Raw genomic sequence first — 27217 nt, 5'->3', positions numbered from 1 at the left:
TTCGTTGGTACACATGCTTTGTTGTGCAGCATTAGATTTTTAAACTGGGTGTTCTTTGATCCAATTTTTGGATACTTCATAAAGCTAGTAATCAGTCAGTATTTCATGTACACTATTTAAAATGTAGACTTAATAATGACTTCTATAACACTGTACATGAAACACTAATGTATGGCTAAGTTTAGTTGTTTAAAGCCATCCTACTTGCACTCTGTTGGTCAGATATGGCTATGTCTTTAAAAAGAGGACATCTACTCACCTTTTCAAAGGAAATTTGAGTAGCATAGTTTCATTCCTATAATTTCACATTTCCTCTTCAAACATTTCCACTAAATAGAACAGGAAGTGAGGACTCATAGAAAGAAAGGGTTAGAAGTATAGATCTCATATATATAGCTCACGTGCCAGGTACTCTCTATGAAAATCTCATCATAATTATATTCTCTTTCAGACTTCATAATAGCTATATGATCAATATTACCACATTTTATAGTTCTCAGGTCTCTGACTTTTGGGTTTATATCCATATTCTCCAACCGCTTGGTGCAGTGATGAAGCATTTTATATAATCCCTAATTGACCCTGAATGGAGGGATCTTATATGGACAAGAAGAGGCTAAGCAGGAGAGAAAATGCCACCCTGTTATTAATGTCTATTTAAAATAATTTTGTCTTCAGGGTTCTGATACTTTTCTTCTACCTTGTTACTCTTGTTACTTGTGAAGTTTGTTGACACCATTTGCTTACGGGTAAAGCCGCAGGCCGCAGACACAATTATTGATGAAGCAGGCTAACACGTATGACTGTATTCACTAATCCTTTTCTGCTGAAGAGACACTCTTTTGAGACCTCATCATACAGATATGCATCCCCTTGGGGTACTGATTATTCTCCCTGCCTGTGCTGTCCATGTCTTGCTGTCCCCGCTGCCACCATTTAATCTAAGCTTTCACCATTTCTTGCCAACGCCACAGTTATAACCTTCTTTCTAACTGGTTTTCTTTGTATACCATTGATCTGCTATAACTAATTTCAAACAGTGATCATAATGATATTTGTGAAACGTGAATCAAATTATATCATTCTTCTGCCAGAAATTCTTCAATGACTTCTTTTGGTAATTACATGAAAATAAAATCTTCTTATAAGATCTTTGCATAAAGTCTCTCTGTTTCCTATACAGTGGTATGTTGGAATTGGTACTTCTGCCTTGTGAGAGCTGATTGTTAAGTAGTCAAGAATTCTTTAAGCCAATGATAACATGTCAGTAGTTTGAAATTGGTCACGGTAGGAGTATTTGCACTACAGAGATCAGTTGTTGTTGGAGAGTCCCTCAGTCATGTGATCCCATGGACTGCAGCACACCAGTCTTCTCTGTCCTTCACCATCTCCCAGAGCTTGCTCAAATTCATGCCCATTAAACTGGTGATGCCATCCAGCCATCTCATCCTCTGTTATCCCCTTCTCCTCCTGCCTCAGTCTTTCCCAGCATCAGGGTCTTTTCCAATGAGTCAGCTCTTAGCATCAGGTGGCTAAAGTATTGGAGTTTCAGCTTCAACATCAGTCCTTCCAATGAACACCCAGGACTGATCTCCTTTAGGATGGACTGGTTCGATCTCCTTGCAGTGCAAGGGACTCTCAAGAGTCTTCTGCAACACCACAGTTCAAAAGCATCAATTCTTCGGCACTCAGCCTTTTTTATGGTCCAACTCTCACATCTGTACATGACCACTGGGAAAGCCATAGCCTTGACTAGATGGACCTCTGTTGGCAAAGTAATGTCTCTTTTTAAGACGCTGCCTAGGTTGTCATGGCTTTTCTTCCAAGGAGCAGGTGTCTTTTAATTTCATGGCTTCAGTCAGCATCTGCAGGGATTTTGGAGTGCAAGAAAATAAAGTCTCAAAAAAAAAAAAAAAAGTCTCTCACTGTTTCCATTGCTTCCCTGTCTATTTGCCGTGAAGTGATGTGACTGGGTACCATGATCTTCATGTTTTGAATGAGAACCCCATGAACAGAAATCAGAACAGGCTACAGATAAGAACTTTTTGTGTTTTGTGTTTAGAGAACTGGTTGTTAATCATTTACCAGCATCTATTGTGGCTGTTGCGTCCTCCCTGTCTCACATAGTGCTCCACTGACGCTGGTTTTATCTGTTCTAATAGGTAGGCTTGTTCCCTTCAGTTGAGGGTCTTTACTTGCCCTTCTTGTCTGAATATTCCTTCTTTGGATTTTCGTATGGCTGGCTCCTTCTCACTATTCAAGTCTAGTCTGGTGTCACCTTCTCAGAGAGGCTTTCCATGGCCATCTTTTTAAAAAATATGTTTATTTGGCTGTGTCAGGTCTTGGTTGAGGCATGCAGTGTCTGTAGTTGTGGCATGTGGGCTTAGTTGCTTTGCAGCATGTGGGATCTTAGTTTCCAGACCAGGAATCAAACCCATATTTTCTGCATTGCAAGGCAGATTCTTAACCACTGGGCCACCAGGGAAGCCCCTCCATGACTGTCTTAATCAAAGGACCACCATCCATGTTTGACCACAGTTTCTCAATAACATCAACCTTATTCCTGCTAGAATAATGCCTTTAAAGTCATTTCATTTGGTATTAGTTTGTATTTGGCTGCAAGTCACAGAGAACCAAATAGTTAAGCGTGTATTTTTCTCATAGACAAGAATCATGGGGTTGCACAGTTCAAGGCCAGTGCACAGCTTGGTGATGACATCAAGGGCTTGGTCCCATCCTTCTTCATACCCCACCTTCCTCAGCACATGATAGCCTTTTCATGATCACAAAATAGCCAGTTCACATTTCAGCAGACTTGAGCCTGGCAAGAGATGGGGAAAGAGTAAGGGTGCAAAGACCAAAATGCTGAAGCATATGCCAGCATTTTATCCATTTAAGAAGCCTTCCTGGAAGCCAGACCCAGTGACTTTACCACTTATAACAACTTGGCCAAATGACAGAAGAGTCTGGAAAGAGAAGTGTGTTTGCTTTCCAGCTTTTGTAGTAGAGGAAGGCAAGGAACATGAGGGTTTGGATGGCTTTGGGGTAGATAATTCATGTTGTTTGCCATAATACTCAATAAATTTTTATGAAATTTGTGATATGTCTTAAATGACCCAGCTCCATCTTCATCCAAGTTCCAGATGCAAATAAAGTCATGGATAAATTCTGTAGTCTAAATGTTAGCAAAGTTAATAAAAAGTCATCATAAAGGAAAGAGAAAATGATAATTGAAGTATTCCAGATGACTGGAAGCTCCTCCCACTTAAGTTTCAATATTTTGTTTTTGGTTATAATATTCAATTATTTTAAAGGAAGTTTTTCAAGAACATGTTATCTTACTGTCATCAGGTACTTAATGATTTGATCATTTTTGATTAAAACATGTTATCAATATGAGCACATTGATTATCAGTTCAGTTCAGTTGCTAAGTCATGTCTGACTCTTCGCAACCCCATGGACTACAGCACGCCAGGCCTCCCTCTCCATCACCAACTCCCAGAGTTCACGCAAACTCATGTCCATAGAATCGGTGATGCCATCCAGCCATCTTATCCTCTGTCATCCCCTTTTCCCACCCCCAGTCCCTCCCAGCATTAGGGTCTTTACAAATGAGTCAGTTCTTCATATCTGGTGGCCAAAGTATTGGAGTTTCAGCTTCAACATCAGTCCTTCCAATGAATATTCAGGACTGATCTCCTTTAGAGTAGACTGGTTGGATCTCCTTGCAGTCCAAGGGACTCTCAAGAGTCTTCTCTAACACCACAATTCAAAAGCATCAATTCCTCGGCACTCAGCTTTCTTTATGGTCCAACTCTCACATCCATACATGACAACTGGAAAATCCAAAGCTTTGAGTAGACAGACCTTTGTTGGCAAAGTAATGTTTCTGTTTTTTAATATGCTGTCTAGGTTGGTCATAACTTTCCTTCCAAGGAGTAAGCGTCTTTTAATTTCATGGCTGCAGTCACCATCTGCAGTGATTTTGATGCCCCCCCAAATAAAGTCTGTCACAGTTTCTGCTGTTTCCCCATCTATTTGACATGAAGTGATGGGACTGGATGCCATGATCTTAGTTCTCTCAATATTGAGCTTTAAGCCAACTGTTTCACTCTCCTCTTTCACTTTCAACAAGAGACTCGTTAGTTCTTTGCTTTCTGCCATGGTGTCATATGCATATCTGAGGTTACTGATATTTCTCCCGGCAATCTTCATTTCAGTTTGTGCTACATCCAGCCCAGCGTTTCTCATGATGTACTCTGCATAGAAGTTAAATAAGCAGGATGACAATATACAGCCTTGACATACTCCTTTCCCTATTTGGAACCAGTCTGTTGTTCCATGTCCAGTTCTGTTTCCTGACCTGCATACAGGTTTCTCAAGAGGCAGGTCAGGTGGTCTGGTATTCCCATCTCTTTCAGAATTTTCCACAGTTTATTGTGACCCACAAGTCAAAGGCTTTGGTATAGTCAATAAAGCAGAAATAGATGTTTTTCTGGAACTCTCTTGCTTTTTTGATAATCCAGCGAATGTTGTCAATTTGATCTCTGGTTCCTCTGCCTTTTCTAAAACCAGCTTGAACATCAGGAAGTTCATGGTTCACGTATTGCTGAAGCCTGGCTTGGAGAATTTTGAGCGTTACTTTTCTAGCGTGTGAGATGAGTACCATTGTGCAGTAGTTTGAGCATTGTTTGGCATTGCCTTTCTTTGGAATTGGAGTGAAAGCTACCTTTTCCAGTCCTGTGGCCACTGCTGAGGTTTCCAAATTTGCTGGCATATTGAGTGCAGCACTTTCACAGCATCATCTTTCAGGATTTGAAAGAGCTCAACTGGAATTCTATCACCTCCACTAGCTTTGTTTGTAGTGATGCTTCCTAAGGCCCACTTGACTTCACATTCCAGGATGTCTGGCTCTAGGTGAGTGATCAAGCCATCGTGATCATCTGGGTCATGAAGATATTTTTTGTACAGTTTCTGTGTATTCTTGCCACCTCTTCTTAATATCTTCTGCTTTTGTTAGGTCCATACCATTTCTGTCCTTTATTGAGCCCATCTTTGCATGAAATGTTCCCTTGGTATCTCTCATTTTCTTGAAGAGATGTTTAGTCTTTCCCATTCTGTTGTTTTCCTCTATTTCTTTGCATTGCTCGCTGAGGAAGGCTTTCTTATCTCTCCATGTTATTCTTTGGAACTCTGCATTCATATGGGTGTATCTTTCCTTTTCTCTTTTGTTTTGCTCTTCTCTTCTTTTCATAGCTATTTGTAAGGCCTCCTCAGACAGCCAGTTTGCTTTTTTGCATTTTTTTTCTTGAGGACGGTCTTGATCCCTGTTTCCTTTACAATGTCATGAACCTCTGCCCATAGTTGTCAGGCACTCTGTCAGATCTAGTCCCTTAAATCTATTTCCCACTTCCACTGTATAATTGTAAGGTATTTAATTTAGGTCATACCTGAATGGTCTAGTGGTTTTCCCTACTTTCTTCAATTGAAGTCTGAATTTGGCAATGAGTTCATGATCTGAGCCACAGTCAGCTCCCAGTCTTGTTTTTGCTGACTATGTAGAGCTTCTTCATCGTTGGCTCCAAAGAATATATCAACCTGATTTCAGTGTTGACCATCTGGTCATGTCCATGTGTAGAGTCTTTTCTTGTGTTGTTGGAAGAGGATGTTTTCTATGATCAGTGCATTCTCTTGGCAAAACTTTATGAGCCTTTGCTCTGCTTCATTTTGTACTCCAAGGTCAAATTTGCCTGTTACTGCAGGTGTTTCTTGACTTCCTGCATCTACATTCCAGTCCCCTGTAATGAAAAGGATATCTTTTTTGGCTGTTAGTTCTGAAAGGTCTTGTAGGTCTTCATAGAATCTTCTTCAGCATTACTGGTTGGGTCATAGACTTGGATTACCGTGATAGTGAATGGTTTGCCTTGGAAACGAACAGAGATCACTGTGTCGTTTTTGAGATTGCATCTGAGTACTGCATTTCACACTCTCTTTTTGACTATGATGGCTACTTCATTTCTTTCAGGGTTCTTTCCCACAGTAGTATATATGATGTTGATCTGAGTTAAATTCACCCATTCCAGTCCATTTTAGTTCGCTGATTCCTAGAATGTCGACGTTCACTCTTGCCATCTCCTGTTTGATCACTTCCAATTTACCTTGATTCATGGACCTGACATTCCAGGTTCCTATGCACTATTGCCATTTACAGCATCTGACCTTGCTTCCATCATCATTCACATCCACAACTGGGTGTTGTTTTTGCTTTTGCTCTGTCTCTTTATTCTTTCTGGAGTTGTTTCTCCACTGATCTCCAGCAGTATATTGGGGTCCTACCAACCTGGGTATTTCCATCTTTCAGTATCCTATCTTTTTGCCTTTTCATACTATTCATGGGGTTCTCAAGGCAAGAATACATTGATATACTGTAATGTATTGAAGGGTTATCTTCCAGGACTTTGAGCAATGTTATGTCTGTTTGCCTCAGTTTGCAATAATGCTGTATTTAAAAAATAAATTTGTAATACCTTTATTGTTTTATTTCTAATCCTTTTTAATGGCAAGATAGAAAAATAAGTAAGCATGGGCATTGGAATCAGACACATCTGATCTGGAATCCTGACTCTACCATTTCCTAGCTATGTAGCCTTGGGCCAGATAATTCATCTTTCTCAGCCTTATCTGTTTTTTAAAATATTTCTTTAACTATTCAATGAGGACAGTAGTAGGTAATCCTTTTACATGTTTTTGAGGATTTTATAAGATGATCTAAGGCAAATGAAAGTGGATGATGGTCTTTAGCTCACCTTTTTCTGGAATACATATTAAACTATCATTAACCTACAAAGTGCATTTGTGGACCGCTTCCTGCATCAGCACAACCCAAGATGACTACTAAAAGAGAAAATTTCAAAGCTTCCCCGTCAGCCTCTTTTTTTTTTTTAATCTTAATTTTTAATAAATGGTACAGGTTAATTTTTTGTTGTTGTTGACTAAAATTTGAGAACCACTGATTTCCGTCCCAAGCAAAGATTTATTGATCAGATTAGCTTAATCTCTGTTAACAGGCTTGGATAAGAAGTGCTGGGAATGATTTTAAGAATATGCTTTCCTGGGCCATATCTCAAATGCAGTCTAGATTCTAGAGCCATACTGCCAGGATTCAAATCCTAACTTGACAACTTACTAGCTCTTTCTCCAGAGAAGTAATTTTAACTCTATGGGTCTCTGTTTCCTTTCCTGTAAAATGGAGATAATATTACGCACCTCAGAGTGCTCAGAGAAGGAAAATGTTGAACATTCATGCTATACCAAAGTCTATACATGACAGCAATTAGTATTGTAAGTAACATTGTTTTTAGAACCCACAGGGTGCACCTTAAGAGGACATATCAGTGATTCTCAGCACAGCCACACATTACATCACTGGGGAGCTCTGAAGATTCTGATGCCCAGGCCGTATCCGAGAACAGTGAAGTCAGAAATAATATGTAGCTAGGAGCTAGGTATCTGGTTTTTGTTTGTATGTCTGTTTATTTTCAATTCCTGCAGGTGATTCCAGTGGGTAGCAAAGGCTGATAAAAATTCTTCCCTCTCATTTAAAAGCTCTCCAGGGAATTCCTGGAAGTTTAGTGGTTAGAACTCAGTGTTTTCATTGTCAGGACCTGGGTTCAGTCCCTGGTTGGGGATCTAAGATCCTGTAAACCAAAATAAGTAAATGAATTAAATAAAAGCTCTCCAGATAATTCTGATGATCACTGAATATTACTTGAGAGAGGTATACTGGTAAATGAGGTTAATCTTTATTGTGAAAGGGAAAATAAGAGCTCAGCCTCTGACCAAGAAAGCCTGTAGGACACAGGGCTATTATAAAAGTATTGAATGTTGAAGGAAAAAGCCTCTAAAAGAAAATCTGTTACTGGAATAAAAATAAAGGGCACAGGGTCTGGAATCACTTAGATCCAGACTCCAAACCCAGGTCTCCTATTTGTTAATGAAACACTTAATATCACTATAAGCCTCAATTTTCTCATTGTAAAATGTGGATATTTACTACCACATAAGGTTGTTACGGGCTTTCCAGGTGGCTCAGTGATAAAGAACTCTTCTACCAATGTAGGAGACATAAAAGACAGGGTTCAATTCCTGGGTTTGGAAGATCCCCTGGAAAAGGACATGGAAACCCACTCTAGTATTCTTGTTTGGAGAATCCCATGGACAGAGGAGTCTGGCGGGCTACAGTCTATGGGGTCACAAAGAGTCAGACATGACTGAAGTGACTTAGCAGGCATGCAGCACACAGGTTGTTAGAAGGATACAATGGGTAAAGAGATGGAAAGCTCCTGGCTAGTAATGACTCCTACTACATAGACATTAAATAAAGGTTTATTGTTATGGTTGCTTTTTCAAGTGAGGTTAATGGAATCCAGAGTGTGAAGGAGAGTGACGAGGGGCAAGGGCAATGCCCAAGTACTGTGCTTAGATCATAGGATAGATAATGGAGGTATGAACCTGAGAGTTGGTAGATGAGAGGAGGAGTTCATTTCAGGAAAAACTTCTGAGCTCTTCTTGCTTGCCTAGTGTTTATCAAGCAGCCTCCCCAGTCCTTTTCTAATATTCCTTCCAATGTGAGCTATCCTGGTAAACCCAGACTTCTGTGTTAGTAACCAAATTTTGTAGAAAAGTTTCATAAAATGAGTGTAAGAGTTTCTCAGCAAGAACCTTAAGAGGGCTCGTAAACAAACTACACACAATTTATTGTAGTTGTTTTAAGAACAATTATTTCACTTATTGAAAGGTTTATTTGACTTCCTTACAGATCTTGGGTCTTGCAGGTTTCTGGTAATTTTATAGAGCTAAAGGGAATCAGAATTAATTTTAAACTCCATTTAAACTGCATTTTAACATCCAATTTGTCACTCACCACGTCTTTGCAGCACCAGGCAGACCTAGGCTGGAAGGACCCGATCTCTGCCATTCTTAGTCTTGGGGCTTCTTTTGGCTTTTACCAACTGCCGCATGGCCTCACATTGCTAGATTCGCTTGGGTGGGTGCCAGCGAGTTGGCTCTGGTGCCAGTGCTCACCAGTCTCCACCTCTGACCAGATGGGCAGGGGCAGGCAGATCACCTGTGCCGCCGGGAAAGCGGCTGTCTCCCTCTGCAGGCGACCCCCAGTGGCTGCAAGAGCACTCCTTGCTTGGCTCTTTGGAGAGAAGAAAAGACCTAGTATTTCGTCCAACATTAATGACTCAACAGTTCTTCATACTTTTTTTTTTTTTTTTCATCTCGCAGTTACCTCTTCATACGTACTGGAAAAGGCCTATGGTATAGTGTAACAGAACTGGCCCAGCTTTCAGTAAGTTTTGGTGGAGTGAAGGATGACTAGTTTCCTTGATAGCTCATTTTTGAACAGTATTTCTCAGTTTTGAATGGTCGTGGGAATCATCTGGAATCTTAAGGAACCTGGTGACTGAACCTCACACTTAGAGATTGTGAATACGATTCTACAAGTCTGGGGCGAAGGCTGACTTTACGACTCCACAGCGGTCAGGGTGACCAGCCTTTGCTGGGAGCACTGTTGCAGAGTAGGGTAGATACTTGACACTGTAGATACTTTCATTTATGGACTTTTATCAGCCATTCCAAGGCTCTCAAAAGAATCCCATTCAGTAGCCTGTTATATAGGGTGTCAAAGGATAATAGAAAGTGCAAGAGTTTTGGGAATGCTGGGACGAAAGGAAACCGGAACTATCGTTTTATTTATATCTCTTTGAAACAGGATCTGTGCAACAACAACTTTAGAATCACTTGACTCTTGGGATTGATATATACACACTACTCCACAGAAAACAGGTAACTGATAAGAACCTACTGTATAGCACAGGGAACTCTACTTAATACTCAGTAATTACCTATATGGGAAAAGAATCTTAGAGTGGATATATGTTTGTGTGTAACTGATTCACTTTGCTGTACAGCAGAAACTAATACAACATTTTAAATCAACCATGCACTAATAATTTTTTTTTATAAAAGCTAAAACTAAAAAAAAAAAAATCACGTGAATAATTTTAAAATTCCTGAGCCGTATCCTCATGCCTCCTTAGTCAATGTCCCTCAAGTGGCAGTGGGGGAGGGATGTCAGGAACCTATATTTTAATACATTTCCCCAGGTGATTCTTAGGCACACTCATGTTTTAGAACCATTCATTTCTAGCAGAGGTTCTCAACATGCACATTTGAATCACATAGGGCTATAAAAACACCCATGCCAACTAAACTAGGGGTTCTCAAACATGGCTTTTATCAACCATTGGCGTCACCTTGAAGGCTTCCAAAAGCCCTTGCTCAGGCCCCACACTATGCCAGTCACACTGGAATCTCTCTGTGAGACCCAGGCATCCATGATTGTCAAAGCTCTCCACGTGGTTCCAGTCTGACACCAGGATTGAGAACCACTATACCATATATTCTGGTTTAATTCATTTGGGGTGAGTCTCAGGCATTAATAACTTATCGTGGCAATCATTCTGCGATATACATATATCAAATAATTATGTTGTACACTTTAACACAATGTTCTGTGTCAGCTATGTCTCAATGAAACTGAGGGGAAAATAAATAATTTCTAAATGCACCCCAGGTAATTTTAAAGTGCAGCCCAAGATAAGAACTCCTGAACAGTCATTTTCAGCTTTCTGAATTTCCAGTTCAGTCACTTGATACCCTTTAGCCTACACATTCAGGCTTTCATCCTTCCTGCACATCAGACCCAACCCAGTCCCGACCAAAGCTGACAGTGATCTGGAGGCTTATTCTCATGAGAAGTTAGTTATATGTCCACCTAGACATAGGCCTCGACGCCCTTCTTTTCTAGTCTCATCAACTAATCTATCATTCATTCAACAAATAGAAACACCCAGTATTTGTCAAGGACTCTTCATTGAACTGTGGATACGATGATAAATAATACACTGCTCCTGACCTCTCAAAAATCTTATGTATTTGCAGGCTAAAGGAGGGAGACATTTATACAAAAAGAGCTCTAGCAGAGAGTAGTAATTATTACAATGGATAAGTGAACAAAGGACTGTGGGAATACCAATATGATAGCAACTAAATCTGCGTTGGAGAGTCAGGGAAGACATGTCTAAGGAGAGGCTATCTAGGCCAAGTCTTCCCTACATGACCTGTCGCACCCTCCATGATGTGATTTCTCTCTACTGCATTTCTTGCTACTCTTGACCTGGTTTCAGCTTCGAACATATTAAACTCTCAGTTCTTTGAATGCCCCACACTCTCTTGATAAAACTTCTGTAGTCAGTGTTTGTTTGCCTGGAACTTTTTTCTCCTTTTCTTCATCTGTACCTCCTACCTAGGGCTCCACTTAGCTGTTATTTTCACAAAGAGCTCCTCACTGACCTCCTGGATGATGATACATGTCCTGGTTAGACATCCGTGTACTAGCCTATAGAGCTGCTTTTATAGCTCATGCCCCCTTTATTAGGTATCTGATCCTTCAGACCTGTGAATGCCATGAAAGCAAGAGCAACCGGTGGTCTCCATCACCAGTGTCTCTCATGCCTGGCACTACAGGATGAATAAGTTATTGCGCTCCGGGAACAGCGGATGATACGCTCAAAATCACAGAGACTTGGTGTTCTGTGCTGTGTTCTAGAATAGCAAAAACTTTGGATAATCAATGTATACGTTTGGCAGGAGGAGATTTTTAGTGATGAGTCAGAAGAGGTTGATTGTTAAGGGCTTTGTATGTATTCCTAAATGGTCTGAACTTCACCCTGTGCAACAGGAAGCCAGAAATAGGTTTTATTCAGGAGTATAATAATGAGGTTTATCACTCTACGGGCAGTGTGGAGAGTGGACTGAAAAAGAAAAGCCATTTAAAGAACATTAGGAGATACTCTAGTCCCTGGGTGAAAAATAGTAAAGGCTTCCCTGAAGTAATAAAGCACAGGGTTTCCATTCAAAAGGCATTTTGAGATTGAACCTATAGCACTTGCTGACTAATTACATGTGGGGGTGAATGTAAAGATGATGCCATGGTCTAGCTTGGAAGACAGGCTGGGTGGAGATGCTATTAATGGAAATACGGCTGGGTGGAGATGCTATTAATGGAAATACGGCTGGGTGGAGATGCTATTAATAGAACTATGGAATGTAAGAAGAGAAGAGCTACTTTCAGTAAAAAATATAACAAGCACAGTTTTAAACATGTTGAGAGTTCCAAGTACCTGTTGGAATCTGGATAGAGTCTTTTATGTAGTTAGAAGTACATACAATTCTCAGCTTGGTATCTTATTGATTGTGGATGTGACTGGTTTTGTCCAACTGACTATATTGACCTTCAGTTAATGTACAAAAAGACAGATTTTTGAAACTGACAGTGTCTTACTGATTTCATGATTTGTGCTTCCTTGGGCCACAATTGGCAATACTTAAAGGGAGTCTCCATTAAAGTTACTTTTTGGTTCTTTGATTAAATACATAAACCTATGCCAACCCCACCTGAATTTTTAGGTGGTAGCAATGCTTCCCCTGATAGCTCAGTTGATAAAGAATCTGCCTGCAATGCAGGAGACCCCAGCTCTATTCCTGGGTTGGGAAGATCCCCTGGAGAAAGGATAGGCTACCCACTCCAGTATTCTTGGGCTTCCCTTGTGGCTCAGCTGGAAAAGAATCTGCCTGCAATGCGAGAGACCTGGGTTCAATCCCTGGGTTGGGATGATCCCCTGGAGAAGGCAAAGGCTACCCACTCCAGTATTCTGGCCTAAACAATTCCATGGACTGTATAGAGTCATGTCGCAGAGAGTCAGACACGACTGAGCGACCTTCACTTTCAGTCTTATTATGGGTGACTGTACTGTTATGCTTTTTTCCCTCATCTGATTGTGTGTTCAGAAAAGAAGCATGTCTTATTTTTCTTGTCAGTTTTAGTGCCAAGTATGCAAAGTGATGGATGGATGGATGAATTATTTATTTAATTAATTAGTAATCTGATGGCAGGGATATGGGTACTTCCTGGAGTTAATCACGTAGGAATTGAAAATCTCTACATGTAACGTCTCAGTGTCTTTTCAGTGAGTTATTGGCCACAGCAACAGAGGTAGAAGAGATCCCTGTAAATATTGTTTAAATGGCCTTCATCTTATCATTTTCTCTTGACAGTACAAAACTGTCCTGGGAATTTAAAAGCTGTGGTTATAAATGACTGTGTTTCTTGATACATATCATCAGGTGAAAGAGAAGCATTTAAACTAATTGTTGTTGAAAAACTCTTCTGGTGCTAAGAGACAGCTAGGTGGGTACATGATCAGACTTTTATTTTCAGAAGATAACTTTATGGATCCTATGAAGTGGCTGGAGGAGAATAAGTGATTCCAGTTGGAGAGAGGACAGATGATGTTGAGGGTCTGCAATAATGCAACGGCAGTAACGTGGAGAGAGCTTGTTCATTCATTTATAAATATGATATGAAGCATTTGTTTACTGTTTTACACCAGACTCTGAGGATGCAGTGGTGAATAAGCCCAATTAAATTCTTACGCTCAAGGAGATTATAGACAAGTAGAGAAGATGCACACAAATCAGATCATCATAATAATAAATGTAAAAATGCAGGTTTGATAAATTTGAAATGAGAAAAGAAAAACTGAAAAAAAGCCTCTCAGAGGTAAAATTGACAGAACTCCTTTCGTTATTAGGGTGTCAGAATATACAAAAGACCTGCTTCCTGCTCTTCTTTTTTGAAAGAATATTAGACTAATTTGTATAACAGAAATAACATAGGAGAAATACCACTGAGGAAGATGTATTATGTGACAAATGGTGTGGAAAGATTTAAATGACCTTTTACCAAAAGATGAGACCAGAAAACTATGAATTATAAATTCTGGTTTTGCAATAAATTCCACTTACTTTTCATAGTCACTGTTTAATTGGAATAGTGGTGCTTTTGATAAGATACAGTTTACTCCATGTCTCTCTACATTTTGATTTTTTTTTTCATTCAGATGTTGCCAGAGCAATTGAATTACTGGAAAAACTACAGGAATCTGGAGAAGTACCAGTGCACAAGCTACAATCCCTCAAAAAAGTGCTTCAGAGTGAGTTTTGTACTGCTATTCGAGAGGTATGGGACTAATATTTTTATAACTATATTCTGCTCAATGCCTTCTGAATAGAAAGCATGTCTTTTCCACACAAACAGTTGAACTAGTTAAGAATGTAACTGCATCTTAAGCTTTCTGTTTTTAACTGCTTAGACAGATGATAAAATATAATTTAGTCTGCTAAATTCCAAAATTAGATTCAGTTAGGATTTATGCATTCATGTAAAACCAAATGTTGAGCTTATGGTACCCATGAAGTGACTATTTCAGTGCGTGACTCTGACACATAGTCTAAACTTTTTAGTAGTCACTTGAAGTCGTCTGGAAATTCAGGTAGAAGTAGTCATCATTAATGGGGACTGAGGTTTTCTTAACACTCGACTAAATCTTTTTCAGGTAAATCTGAAAGAGTAACTCACTACTGACTAAACTTATAGTTATCTGAAAATTACTGTCTAGTGCAGTAATGGGAACAGGCTGATATGCTCTTCAACAAATCTTTGTAATGCTTTCCTGTTAATGATTTTGAAAAGCCTGAGGTAGAATAAGTATGTTTAAAATGACTGTTTGCATTTTTTATTAATTTGTGGTGAAATTGACTAGTCAGTTAATGAATTTCACTGGTTATAAGATAGTTCACTTAAGGTGTATACTCTACAATGCTTTCTTCAGTAAGCCCATCACCTCTTCCACAGTTATTTAGCACATAAAGTACATATATGCAGCACTATTTATCCTGCCCGAAGTCCTCAATATTAAATTACGTACTGTCATCCTTTCCAAAGTCAGTTGAACCCAGTGGCTGCCGAGAGAGTCTGTGCAGCAGAGGGCATGCAGTCTCTCAGAGATGCTTGTATCAACCTTCCTCTTAAAAAAAAATTTTTTTTTTACATAAATGCATTGCTATATTTATATGTTTATTTTGGGCTGCGCTGAGTCTTTGTTGCTGGTGGACTTTAGTTGTGGAGAGTGGGCTCTATTCTTTAGCTGTGGTTTGTGGGTTTCTCTTGTTTGTAGTGACTTCTCTTGATTGTAGTGACTTCTCTTGTTGTGAAACATAAGTTCTAAGGGTGCTGGCTTCAGTAGTTGCAGACAAAGGCTCAGGAGTGTGACGTGCTGCCTCTCGGGTATGTGGACTTCAGCAGCTGTGGCACAAGGGTTCACAAGCTGTGGCCCGCGAACGCTAGAGAGTGCCGGCTCCAGTAATCATGACTCAGTGGTTGTGACTCGCAGGCTCCTGTGCGCCAGCCAGTAGTGGTGCGTGGGCTCCGTTGCTCCATAGCATGCGGGATCTTCCCAAACCGGGAATTGAACCTGCATCCCCCGCATTGGTAGGCAGATTCTTATCCACTGTACCATGAAGGAAGTCCTCAGCCTTCCACTTTGTGACTATACTTGTGGTTAATGCATGTTCTCTGCCTGAACAGCGCTAGTTTCTGAGTTGTCACTAAGTAGAAAGCCTCATGTAACCAACATTAAGATACACAAAACCTCTCTCACTGCGTGTTTAAGCCACGCCTACCCAATGAGGTTACTAGGATTTGACTTCGACAGTGCTTGTGCTAAATCTTTACTACGTGAGGTTGTTAACTACTTAATTTGTGTTTACAGTGAATGCAGTTTAAGGAAGTAGCCATAATTCTATCTCTACATTTTAATCTGTGAATTTTACCAAAGACTAAAAGAAAATTTCTCCAAGTGTATGAATTCTTGGCCATCCACTGCTCAGTGGGAAAGGTATAAGATACATAGAAACCCCATGGGTCTGTCTCAGTCACTCTGTAGACTAAGGCCACATCCCCTATACACTCTTTTCTTCCTTCACAGAGTGCTACTCCCCTGTGATTTGCTGGCTGACTTTCCATCTTATTCTGTCCCCTTTCTACTTTCTACAGAATTAAGTAAAGAATAGTATCCATTAAATATATCTCTTTGCTCATAGGGAATTTGATTTGTGATCCATGTAAAGTCTCTACTTTTATGGAACTTAAATTCCAGTGCAAGAATAATGATTAATAAATATATAATACAATGTCAGAAAATGGCACTATGGAGAGAAATGAAGCAGGATTAGGGGAGTACGGGTAGGACTCTCTTAAATTAGAGTGGTCGGAAAATAATCGAAGTCACGGAACAAATCACACAGGTATTGGAGGGGATAGTGTTCCAGGTAGAGCAAACCACAAGTGAAAAAATTCAGAGACAAGAATTATCTTAATCCATGGAAGCAACAGTCCAAAAGCCGGCTATGCCTTCAGTGAAATAAGAAAGGTAGGCTTCCTAGAGGCAGCTGCTGCTGCTGCTGCTAAGTCGCTTCAGTCGTGTCTGACTCTGTGCGACCCCATAGATGGCAGCCCACCAGGCTTCCCTGCTCCTGGGCTAGGGAGCAGGAAACACAAGGCCTCACAGGCCATGATTAGAACACTGGATTCTATCCTAAGCATGATAGGAAGCCCTGGGAGCATTTTGACCTCACCTGCTCAGCTTTTAAAAAATGCTTTTCTGACTGCTGAGAATACATGGGTCCGTGCAAGAGTAGAAACAAAGAGATCAGTAGTAAGGTAAGGAGCAGTTCAGGAGATGAGCTGATGGCAGCCTGGATGAAGGTGGCGACAGTGCAAGTTGTAGGGAGTTGTCAGATTCAATATCTATGGTTTTGAGAATAAAGACAATAGGAATTGACATACAGAGTATATGAATGAGGGAAGTCTCAACGGATTCTTATATTTGGACCTGAACAGTTGGATCAATGTGATGTAACGAGATGGGAATCCTCGAGGGTGGACGAGGTTTGGAGGAGACTATACAAGCACTCTCTTCTGGATATAGTAAACTGATGATTCTTTTCAGAAGTCCACCGAGGGATGTCTGGTAGACATCTAAGTCTGAAGCTTAGGGGAGAAGCTGATGCTTGAGGTATAAATGAAGTGTAGACACCGGGTCAAATAAACACACAGGCCTTTTTCTTTAAAGAGTTTGCTAAGGAAAGAGAAGATTCGAGTGAAAAAAAGAAAAATGTAAAGAAATGTGGAGCCATTGTATAGATATTATAAATACATCTTACAAACTCTGTGGTAAAGTATGCTATCATTAGTGGTCCTTGGAATTTATAACTGATGTATAAGCAGTTCAGAAGTTTTAGAAGGGGGAGAAAAAAAGATGATATAATTTATCTACCTTATATTTTATAAATTTCACTAATAAAATTAGTTTATATTCACATTACTGTCCTTAGTAATAATTTTAAAGGCAATACATGTTATATAAACATTGATTTGGTCCCTTCTTCTCAGCTAACATTTCATAGTAGTTGCATGGTGTTGTTTATATTTAAGTTTGGAATTTTTATTATCCTCATAGTATTTTTAAGTTAACCATATGAAGTAATGATAAAAGTAGCCAGTGTGTATACAACAATTCTGAATCATAGAATAACATTGTGACCTCATCTAGTGAAAGTTCTTCAGTAAAATATAAGATATGAATGCATGTTGATGGATAGGTAAATCCACAAATGAATAAAGAAAAGTACAACTAAGAAGTATGATATAAGATGCTAACTACCTGAAAATTAGCTTTAATTTTACTCCTGGTCTCTTCAGTTTTGACTGTTATGCTGGAGGGAAACCACTGAAGTGTGGGTTTCTTACTCATAACAGGAATAATACTCAGAGTCTCTCTGATTAAATTATTTGAGTTTTCAGAAATATTTGCCAGTTAATACTTTCCAGTATGAAAGTTATAAATGTTGTCATCACAGGAGGAGAAAAGAACTAGAACTATAGAGGCATCATTCTTTTTAAAATTTATTCATTTTCTGGTTGTGTTGGGGTTCTGTTGCTGTGTGTGGGTGTTTTCTGGTTGCAGTGAGTGGAAGCTACTCTTTATTATGGTAGACAGGCTTCTCATTATGGTGGCTTCTCGTTGTGGAGCACAGGCTCTAGGCTTCAGTAGCTGTGGCACTCAGGCTTAGTAGTTGTGGCTTGCGGACTCTAGAGTGTGGGCTCAGTAGTTGTGGTACATGGGCTTAACTGCTCTGCGGTATGTGGATTTTCCTGGACCAGGGATCGAACCCATGCCTCTTGCACTGGCAGATGGATTCCTGTCTGTTGTGCCACCAGGGAAGTCTGAGGCATCATTCTTAGTTGCATTTACTGGAGCAAAAATAGGTACAGGTCACACCATTGCCAACAAGACTGTAAAACCCAAATTATGCTTAAAAAGAAAGCAGAATAACCTACTGCAGTTTTTTGTAGGTTTTTTTGTTCCCATACATAAGTGTTAATAGTAATTATTATCTTATGTTGAAGCAATCCCATATTTTGCTTTACCATCAGATAAAGCAACCTAGATATCATATTAAAAAGCAGAGACATTACTTTGCCAACAAAGGTCCATCTAGTCAAGGCTATGGTTTTTCCAGTGGTCATGTATGGATGTGAGAGTTGGACTGTGAAGAAGGCTGAGTGCCGAAGAATTGATGCTTTTGAACTGTGGTGTTGGAGAAGACTCTTGAGTGTCCCTTGGACTGTAAGGAGATCCAACCAGTCCATTCTGAAGGAGATCAGCCCTTGGATTTCTTTGGAAGGAATGATGCTAAAGCTGAAACTCCAGTACTTGGCCACCTCATGCAAAGAGTTGACTCATTGGAAAAGGCTCTGATGCTGGGAGGGATTGGGGGCAGGAGGAGAAGGGGTCGACAGAGGATGAGATGCCCAGATGGCATTACCGACTCGATGGACGTGAGTTTGAGTGAACTCCGGGAGTTGGTGATGGACAGAGAGGCCTGGCTTGCTGCGATTCATGGGGTCGCAAAGGGTCGGACACAACTGAGCAACTGAACTGAACTGAACTAAACTGAAAAGCCACTTAATCAGCTTCTGGCATATGTGCAGCAATTATATGGGGAGAATAATTTAATGAAATTTAATTTTTTATGAAAATGGATGATTAAAAGAGATTACATGTTTTCTCTGCTTAAGTAATTTTATTTAGTCTGTAAAAAAGACTGAAAAGGTTTTGTTACAATCAGTACTGAAATAAGAGCATCTGTATATACAACACATAAAGCACTGATCTATTAATAAATGAGTTACACTTGAATGACAGTCCATGTAGAGCTTTATTCATAGAATACATAGTGGTTGGCAATGCTTATCTTGATTGTGTCTTTTTGCTCAGTGATTTTAAAAGGACTGATTGATAATTTGCTTGTACCTATTCAGGACAGGTAATTTTGGAGTGCATGACAGAAAAATGGAGTGACGGGTGATGCCTCTTTTCCAAAGTGAAAGGCACTGGCTGACAAAGAAAGTTCATACAAAGTTTAGAATGAGAGGTGAAATTTATAAATTTATTCTCCTTACATTCCCAGCAAAAACTATTTCTGTGACTTTAAGTGGCTTTCTCAAGTTTTAGTTCATCCCTGTGTTAATTAACTTGAGTGATCCAAACTTAAATATTAAAATATAGGGGAAAATAAGGATTGAAATAAAAGGGTTATTAAATGTTGATTTTTTGATAAGAGAATTTTCTAAGATAATTCAAATGCAGTTCAGATAGCTCAATTGGCAAGATATGGACTTTCCCCCAGCACTTGTATTCAAGTAAGAAATCAATAGAATAGGAATGGTCAGGATACCCAAAATTTCTTTCTGAAACTAAAATGATTAAAAAAACAAACAAACAGAATAGCCATCTATTTGCTACCATTATCTTCTAAGTTTTAAGGTGTTTAGGCTTTTTTTGACCTGCTCTTCAGAGTCCTGTGCTTATTGACCTGGTGTATGCAGACTGTGGTGAGCACTCACTCCCGCCATTATGCCTGTCACTTGCTCGTTTGCACCAAATACACAGAACCGAATGACATAGTCACCAAAGACTGCCTTCCTTGGGCGATCGCCAGATGGTACGTGTTAGTAACTTCTAATGTAGTACAACTATAGAACAAGAACATAAATCCGAGTCTGCATAGCCTCTATCATTCTGTGATGGTGGATCACTGAAAAACGTTGTAGTTCTCTTGTCCTTCCTAGCCCATGATGCAGTTGGACTTCCCCATCCTCCTCTAAGCTCCGTGGGGTTATGGGAACCGCTTTGGCTAAGGAAATGTGAGTAGAAGTTATGTGTGCCATTTCCTCCTGGAAGCCTTTGAGTCAGTGCAATATTTGCTATGTCCCCTTCCCTTTTCAATGTGACCTAGTGGACATGAGTTTGTGCAAACTCTGGGAGATAGTGAAGGATAGGGAAGCTTGATGTACTGCAGTTCGTGGGTTTGCATAGAGTTGGACACAATTTAGTGACTGAACAACAACAAAGTGATGTTTTCTGTGATAATCAATCATCCTGGATTACAGAGTGAGAAAATGAGAAATACAGGGTTAGCCAACTCTAAATGAACATATCGGCTCAGCAAAAAAATAAATCTTTGCTACTCTGTGCCCCCAAGACGTTGGGGTTATCATACCATAGCAATACCCAGCTATCCTGATTTATACTAAAACAGTTACAAAGCCAAATTTACCTTGGCAAAAGGCTATAAGCTTTTATCAGCCCTTTCACTGCTATAAAACAAAGTTAATTTTTAAAAGCTAGGTTGTATGTTTAGTAAGCAGTGATAAATTGTTTTGAAACTACGTAAAACTGGTATGTGATATAAGGACCAATGCACATTAGGTGTCTCATACATTTGATCATATTTTGTTTGCTTCTAGCTCCCATTTGCTCTTACACTCTTTTTTTTTCTTCCTTAGCATGGAGCTTACTAACCTTCCAACACCACCTCCCACCCCATCTAACTCCCACTGCCATGTATTAAATTGAGCCATTACATCCTAATTCCACAGTCACATGGGTCATAGCATCATGACACAAGTGCTTCTTCTTGATGCTCTTTTGTTCATCTTAATTTACTGTGTGAATAAAAACACAAACAGCAAACATAATTACCTTTAGGAGAAGGCTAATGACTGGTCATATAATAGCATATAGATTTCTAATTATCTTAAGAAAACATATCCTCACATCGGTAGTGACGAGGTGAGACGAAACAAGGACACGCAGGAGAAAGAAGAGTTGGAGAAAGAGTGAGAGGAATGAAGGAAGAAAGGCAGGGAGGGAGGCTGGTTGATGTTAATCATGGCATAGTGTACTATAATGGAGAGACGGGAGGAACATTACATGGAGTCAGAAAGAACACTGACAGTGCATTCAGACAAGCTGGATTCAGATCCTTGCTTGGCCAATTAGAATCTTGGGCAATTTACTTAAACTCTGTGATCTTGGTTTTGTTTAGCTTTTCTTTTCTTTTTTTTTTTTTTTTTTACGTAAAATAAGATAACTTTCTAGGACTGTTGGGAGGATTAGATCAAATAAGATTAAAAAAAAAAAACTCCAAAATACATTGACTAATATATCTAGCTAAAAGAGGAAGTATTTAGGAAATGGTGCCTATTTTGGTGAAAAGTTTAGTGGTTTTAGTGATAATACAAAATTTTAATGTGTTTTAATAGAAACAGTTACAAATTTAGAGAATAATAGTTCTATAGTTATCAATCATCCAAATAAATTTAGAATTTTGTTTCTTAGGAGGAGGATCCACATTTTAAGTAAAATGTTGACAGTCTAGTAGTGTTAGAATAAACAAATATAGTAAGGAATCTGGAAGCCTTGCCATATGATGAGAAGTTAATAACAACAGGGGTTATTTGGTCATATTTCAGGTTACTTTAGAACAAGAGCTTTTAACTTAATGTAATATACAGACGCTGGTGGCTCAGATGGTAAAGAATCTGCCTGCAGTTCAGGAGACCCAGTTTCGATCCCTGGGTCAGGAAGATCCCCTGGAGAAGGGAATGGCAACCCTCTCCAGTATTCTTGCCTGGAAAATCCTGTGGACTGAGGAGCCTGGCAAGCCACAGTCCGTGCTATCGTAAAGAGCTGGACACAGCTGAATGACTAATACATACCGTATATAGGCTTCATGTTGTAGATGAAGAACAACTATATATATTTTTATTTCTTTCCTTTTATTGGCAAACATTTTATGGCAAAATATGTTTTTAAAGTTTTACTTCAAATATGAATAGAGTGACATGGATTCATTGTATAAATTTATCATCCTTGTTATACAGTGGCATCTTGAATAGCATTACACTCATCAGAATTAACAAAAATGTATCTGAAATTATATTTATGCATATCTTTTGTTTGTACTGGACTTAGCATAAGTTGGCAGATGACAAAGAAAAGAAAGCTTGGTCGCTCTTACATTTCCTTTGATTTTGTTTGCATTGCTAAATATGATGGGGCACAAAAGTCAAACATTTTTTTGTGATAAGTTTCCTGCCAATGAAAGCATGAAGTCAAGGAAGTTTTTTTCTGAGCATCTTGAAAGTACATTACACATTATAGAATTTTTCATTTTTTTGCAGAAAAAGCTCAGCTTTTAAAAAGTGAAAATTTAACTAAGACTTCTGTTTTTCCCAGTGTATCTTGACACATTTCCAAGCAAAAAGAAACCACTGAATAATTGGAAAAAGCTTGATCAAATCATGTACTCTAAAATGTTTGAACTGGTGGGTTTCTCAGAAAAACAACAAAAAAATTTAAAGAGTGCCTCTGTTCACCTAATTCTGAACTTTGACATTTTGCTAATATTTTGTAGCCAGTTATGGTGAAAATAATAGCTGTACATTTCCATTTGGCATGCAGTTGGGTGAAAACTATGATTGTTTCAGTGAAGTTCTGATTTTTATCTGTCTCATGAATGCTGATACCCTAATGTGTGTGTGTTATATACCCCATACGACGTTTTCAAGGCCAGTTGTTCAAAAAGTGAAAAGCTTCTTTGTCAAGCGGAGTCTCTAACGGGAGAAACTGACGCCGAGTGTGCCTGTGGACTGCGCATGAAGGTTCTGGGCCCAGCATCCAGCTTGCTTGCTCTGGTGAAGACAGGCATTCCCACTTTCTTCATAGAGACTTCCTTCTTTTAACATCAGGGTGAATTAGTGTCACAGACTCTGACAATTATCCTAAAAGATGCCTGGCCTTCCCTGCTCTGTGGAAAGTGGTCCAGTCATTTCACAGCTCTAGCCTGGAATGTATATTTTCAAGTTTTTATTTAGGAATGGAGCAAAATGTTTTCTTTTTATTTGACAAAAGATTCTTGGCTTTCCAGAAGATAAGTGTTAATATGCTTGGTTGAACTTGGGTCAGAAATTTCGATGTTTATTTTTCTAAGTAAAGGATTGCTATATCTTAGCAAAGTTTGATGAGAGACGCTCATTCATGGCTGGATTTTCTTGTAGCGATATTAGCGCATAAGAAGGAGGCTGTAGTCCCTAGATTCCAGGTTTGCTGATCTTATTGTGGTTACTGTTGGAAACAGCTGCCATTTTGGCGGGAGAGATTCAGACCTGAAAATTCTTGACGTTTCCAGTGCTGAAAGGGTATCTGTGAGGGGAAGGGAGTTGAAAAGCAGAAAGCCTGTCAGTGTATCCACAGGGAAGATCTGCAACAGCTGGAAAGCCTGCAGAACTCTTTTAAAGGTTACTTCTGCTTAGATGATTTAAATGAAAAAAGGATTCAAATGTCATTCTTTGCTGACTGAGGCCTCGTTGCTGATGCCAGCCTTTCCAAAAATAACATCATTTGACCTGAGGATAAAGGCTTTGCCAGAACCTGAGTCAACCTGAAGTGTGTTAGCGAAAGCTCAGGTGTCAGTAGAAGTCCTACTCTGCCCTGATGAAGGATTTAACCCATTGCTGTTGAAACTGGTCTGAACTGCAGCTTTGAGCACTTACTGCTATGAGAACAGACACCAATGGATCGAAAATAAAAATGACCTAAATATTTGTAAAAGATCAGTCCAAATTTTCCCTTTTTCTAAACAAATAAAGCAGCCTTCTTATTGAAGCATACTTTAAGTAGACACAAAGTTTTCCTATTTTATATGAATTGTTTAATTTGAAATTATATTTTCCAGGAAATGATTAATTAAAAAAAAAGAGTCATAGTATCGTTTGTGAAGTGATTCAGTGTTAAAGGCAAAACAATGGCATGAACATTTACACACCTGTTTTTCTTGGGATAACACCATATTCTTCATTAGACTCTCAAAAGGGTCTATGATATGTCCCCCACCTCACTCCTCAAAAAATGAAGAAAACTCCCTAATAAAGAGTGATGTATCAGTTGAGAAATACTACATGACTGGTTCATCTGACTTAAGGTCCCTTCAATTCTATGAATCCATACATAGTTATGTAGCAAGTAATTAATGTTTTCCTTGGTGTAGATTATATGGAATTATGTAAAGTTGAGCATGTATGCGTGGTAGGAATATGAGACTATGTGAGATTCTGTATCAGTTTAATATGGGAAAGACAGATACCATGAAAATTTTTAAACTGATAAAAACAGTAACATGTGTCCACATTTGACTGAGGTTTTTGGAGAACCTAATCTATTAATATTATTTTATCACAGGAAATTGCAAAAGCAATGAGAAACAGAATTTTTACACTACAGTTATAGTTCTATTCTTGCAGCAGAGAGAAGACACATTTTAAACAATGTGAAGAGTGTTTATAGCATCAACATGTCACTTTCTGGTGGCAAGAACAGGGTCTGTGTGGCAGGAACCATTTTAGACTATGATTGCACTAATGGGTCATTGACTTACAGATATCTAAACAGACCCTTACAAATCATCTGTAATGACTCTGAAGGCTGTTAGCATCACTGTTGGGTAAATACTCAGCTCCATCCTTTCTATTTGCTACTACAAATGATAAAATAAACAGTACATATTTCCCAAAACTTATAATTACATGTAATACTTACACAGTAGTTCAAAATAATAGAGTCTTCAGAGAAGTTGTGTTTTATATCAGTCAGATAAACTGAACATTTCTGTCTTCTGTTGAGATCATGGGACTGGAAATCAGAACTTCTATTTTTGGCACCAATGATCATAACTTTTTTTTCTCAGTGAGCAAATCATTTAACCTTTCCTTGCTTCAGTATTACCAACACATTTAGAGACAAGTCCATTTGTACAGGCCATCTAAAATGAATATTAAGTTACAAATCAGTGTTTTTAACAAGACTGCTGTTATCCCCGAGTATGATTTGCACACAGAAAAGGGAATGAAATTAGTATCACTTATAATTCAAACCGAAATCAGATTGACTATATTCTTTGTAGCCAAAGATGGAGAAGCTCTATACAGTCAGCAAAAACAAGGCCAGGAACTGACTGTGGCTCAGGTCATGAAATCCTTATTACCAAATTCAGACTTAAATTGAAGAAAGTAGGGAAAACCACTAGACCCATTCAGGTATGACCTAAATCAAATCCCTTATGATTATACTGTGAAAGTCAGAAATAGATTTAAGGGACTAGATCTGATAGAGTGCCTGATGAACTATGGATGGAGGTTCATGATATTGTACAGGAGACAGGGATCAAGACCATCCCCATGGAAAAGAAATGCAAAAAAGCAAAATGGCTGTCTGGGGAGGTCTTACAAATAGCTGTGTAAAGAAGAGAAGCAAAAAGTAAAGGAGAAAAGGAAAGATATAAACATCTGAATGCATAATTCCAAAGACTAGCAAGAAGAGATAAGAAAGCCTTCTTCAGCGATCAATGCAAAGAAATAGAGGAAAAGAAAAGAATGGGAAAGACTAAAGATCTCTTCAAGAAAATTAGAGATACCAAGGGAACATTTCATGGAAAGATGGGCTCGATAAAGGAGAGGAATGGTATGGACCTAACAGAAGCAGAAGATACTAAGAAGAGGTGGCAAGAATACACAGAAGAATTGTACAAAAAAGATCTTCATGACCAAGATAATCACGATGGTATGATCACTCACCTAGAGCCAGACATCCTGGAATGCGAAGTCAAGTGGGCCTTAGAAAGCATCAACAGGAACAAAGCTAGTGGAGGTGATGGCATTCCAGTTGAGCTCTTTCAAATCCTGAAAGATGATGCTGTGAAAGTGCTGCACTCAATATGCCAGCACATTTGGAAAACTCAGCAGTGGCCACAGGACTGGAAAAGGTCAGTTTTCATTCCAATCCCAAAGAAAGGCAATGCCAGAGAATGCTCTAAGTACCGCACAATTGTACTCATCTCACACACTAGTAAAGTAATACTCAAAATTCTCCAAGCCAGACTTCAGCAATACGTGAACTGTGAGCATCCAGATGTTCAAGCTGGTTTTAGAAAAGGCAGAAGAACCAGAGATCAAATTGCCAACATCCACTGGATCATGGAAAAAGCAAGAGAGTTCCAGAAAAACATCTATTTCTGCTTTATTGGCTATGCCAAAGCTTTTGACTGTGTGGATCACAATAAACTGTGGAAAATTCTGAAAGACATGGGACTACCAGACCACCTGACCTGCCTCTAAAGAAACCTATATGCAGGTCAGGAAGCAACAGTTAGAACTGGACATGGAACAACAGACTGGTTCCAAATAGGAAAAGGAGTACGTCAAGGCTGTATATTGTCACCCTGCTTATTTAACTTCTATGCAGAGTCCATCATGAGAAACACTGGTTGGAAGAAGCACAAGCTGGGATCAAGATTGCCGGGAGAAATATCAATAACCTCAGATATGCAGATGACACCACCCTTATGGCAGAAAGTGAAGAGGAACTCAAAAGCCTCTTGATGGAAGTGAAAGAGGAGAGTGAAAAAGTTGGCTTAAAGCTCAACATTCAGAAAATGAAGATCATGGCATATGGCCCCATCACTTCATGGGAAATAGATGGGGAAACAGTGGAAACAGTGTCAGACTTTATTTTTCTGGGCTGCAAAATCACTGCAGATGGTGACTGCAGCCATGAAATTAAAAGACGCTTACTCCTTGGAAGAAAAGTTATGACCAACCTAGACAGCATATTAAAAAGCAGAGATTACTTTGCCAACAAAGGTCCATCTAGTCAAGGCTATGGTTTTTCCAGTGGTCGTGTATGGATGTGAGAGTTAGACTATGAAGAAAGCTGAGTGCTGAAGAATTGATGCTTTTGAACTGTGGTGCTGGAGAAGACTCTTGAGAGTCCCTTGGACTGCAAG

At 39.2% G+C, this 27217-nt stretch overlaps 1 protein-coding gene across 2 annotated transcripts in view; it reads left to right on the top strand.

Annotated features, from left to right (window-relative positions):
- Positions 1–27217, top strand: part of LIN7A (lin-7 homolog A, crumbs cell polarity complex component) — a 157885-nt gene that overhangs the window by 35041 nt on the left and 95627 nt on the right. For both annotated transcript variants that reach the window (XM_069584125.1, XM_069584126.1), the window contains exon 2: positions 14032–14150. In XM_069584125.1, the coding sequence (XP_069440226.1) occupies positions 14032–14150 (119 nt within the window). The remainder of the gene's footprint in view (positions 1–14031; positions 14151–27217) is intronic.

Source organism: Ovis canadensis, chromosome 3 (assembly GCF_042477335.2).
Source record: "Ovis canadensis isolate MfBH-ARS-UI-01 breed Bighorn chromosome 3, ARS-UI_OviCan_v2, whole genome shotgun sequence".
Lineage (NCBI taxonomy): Eukaryota > Metazoa > Chordata > Mammalia > Artiodactyla > Bovidae > Ovis > Ovis canadensis.
This window is presented reverse-complemented; position numbering and strand designations above follow the sequence as displayed.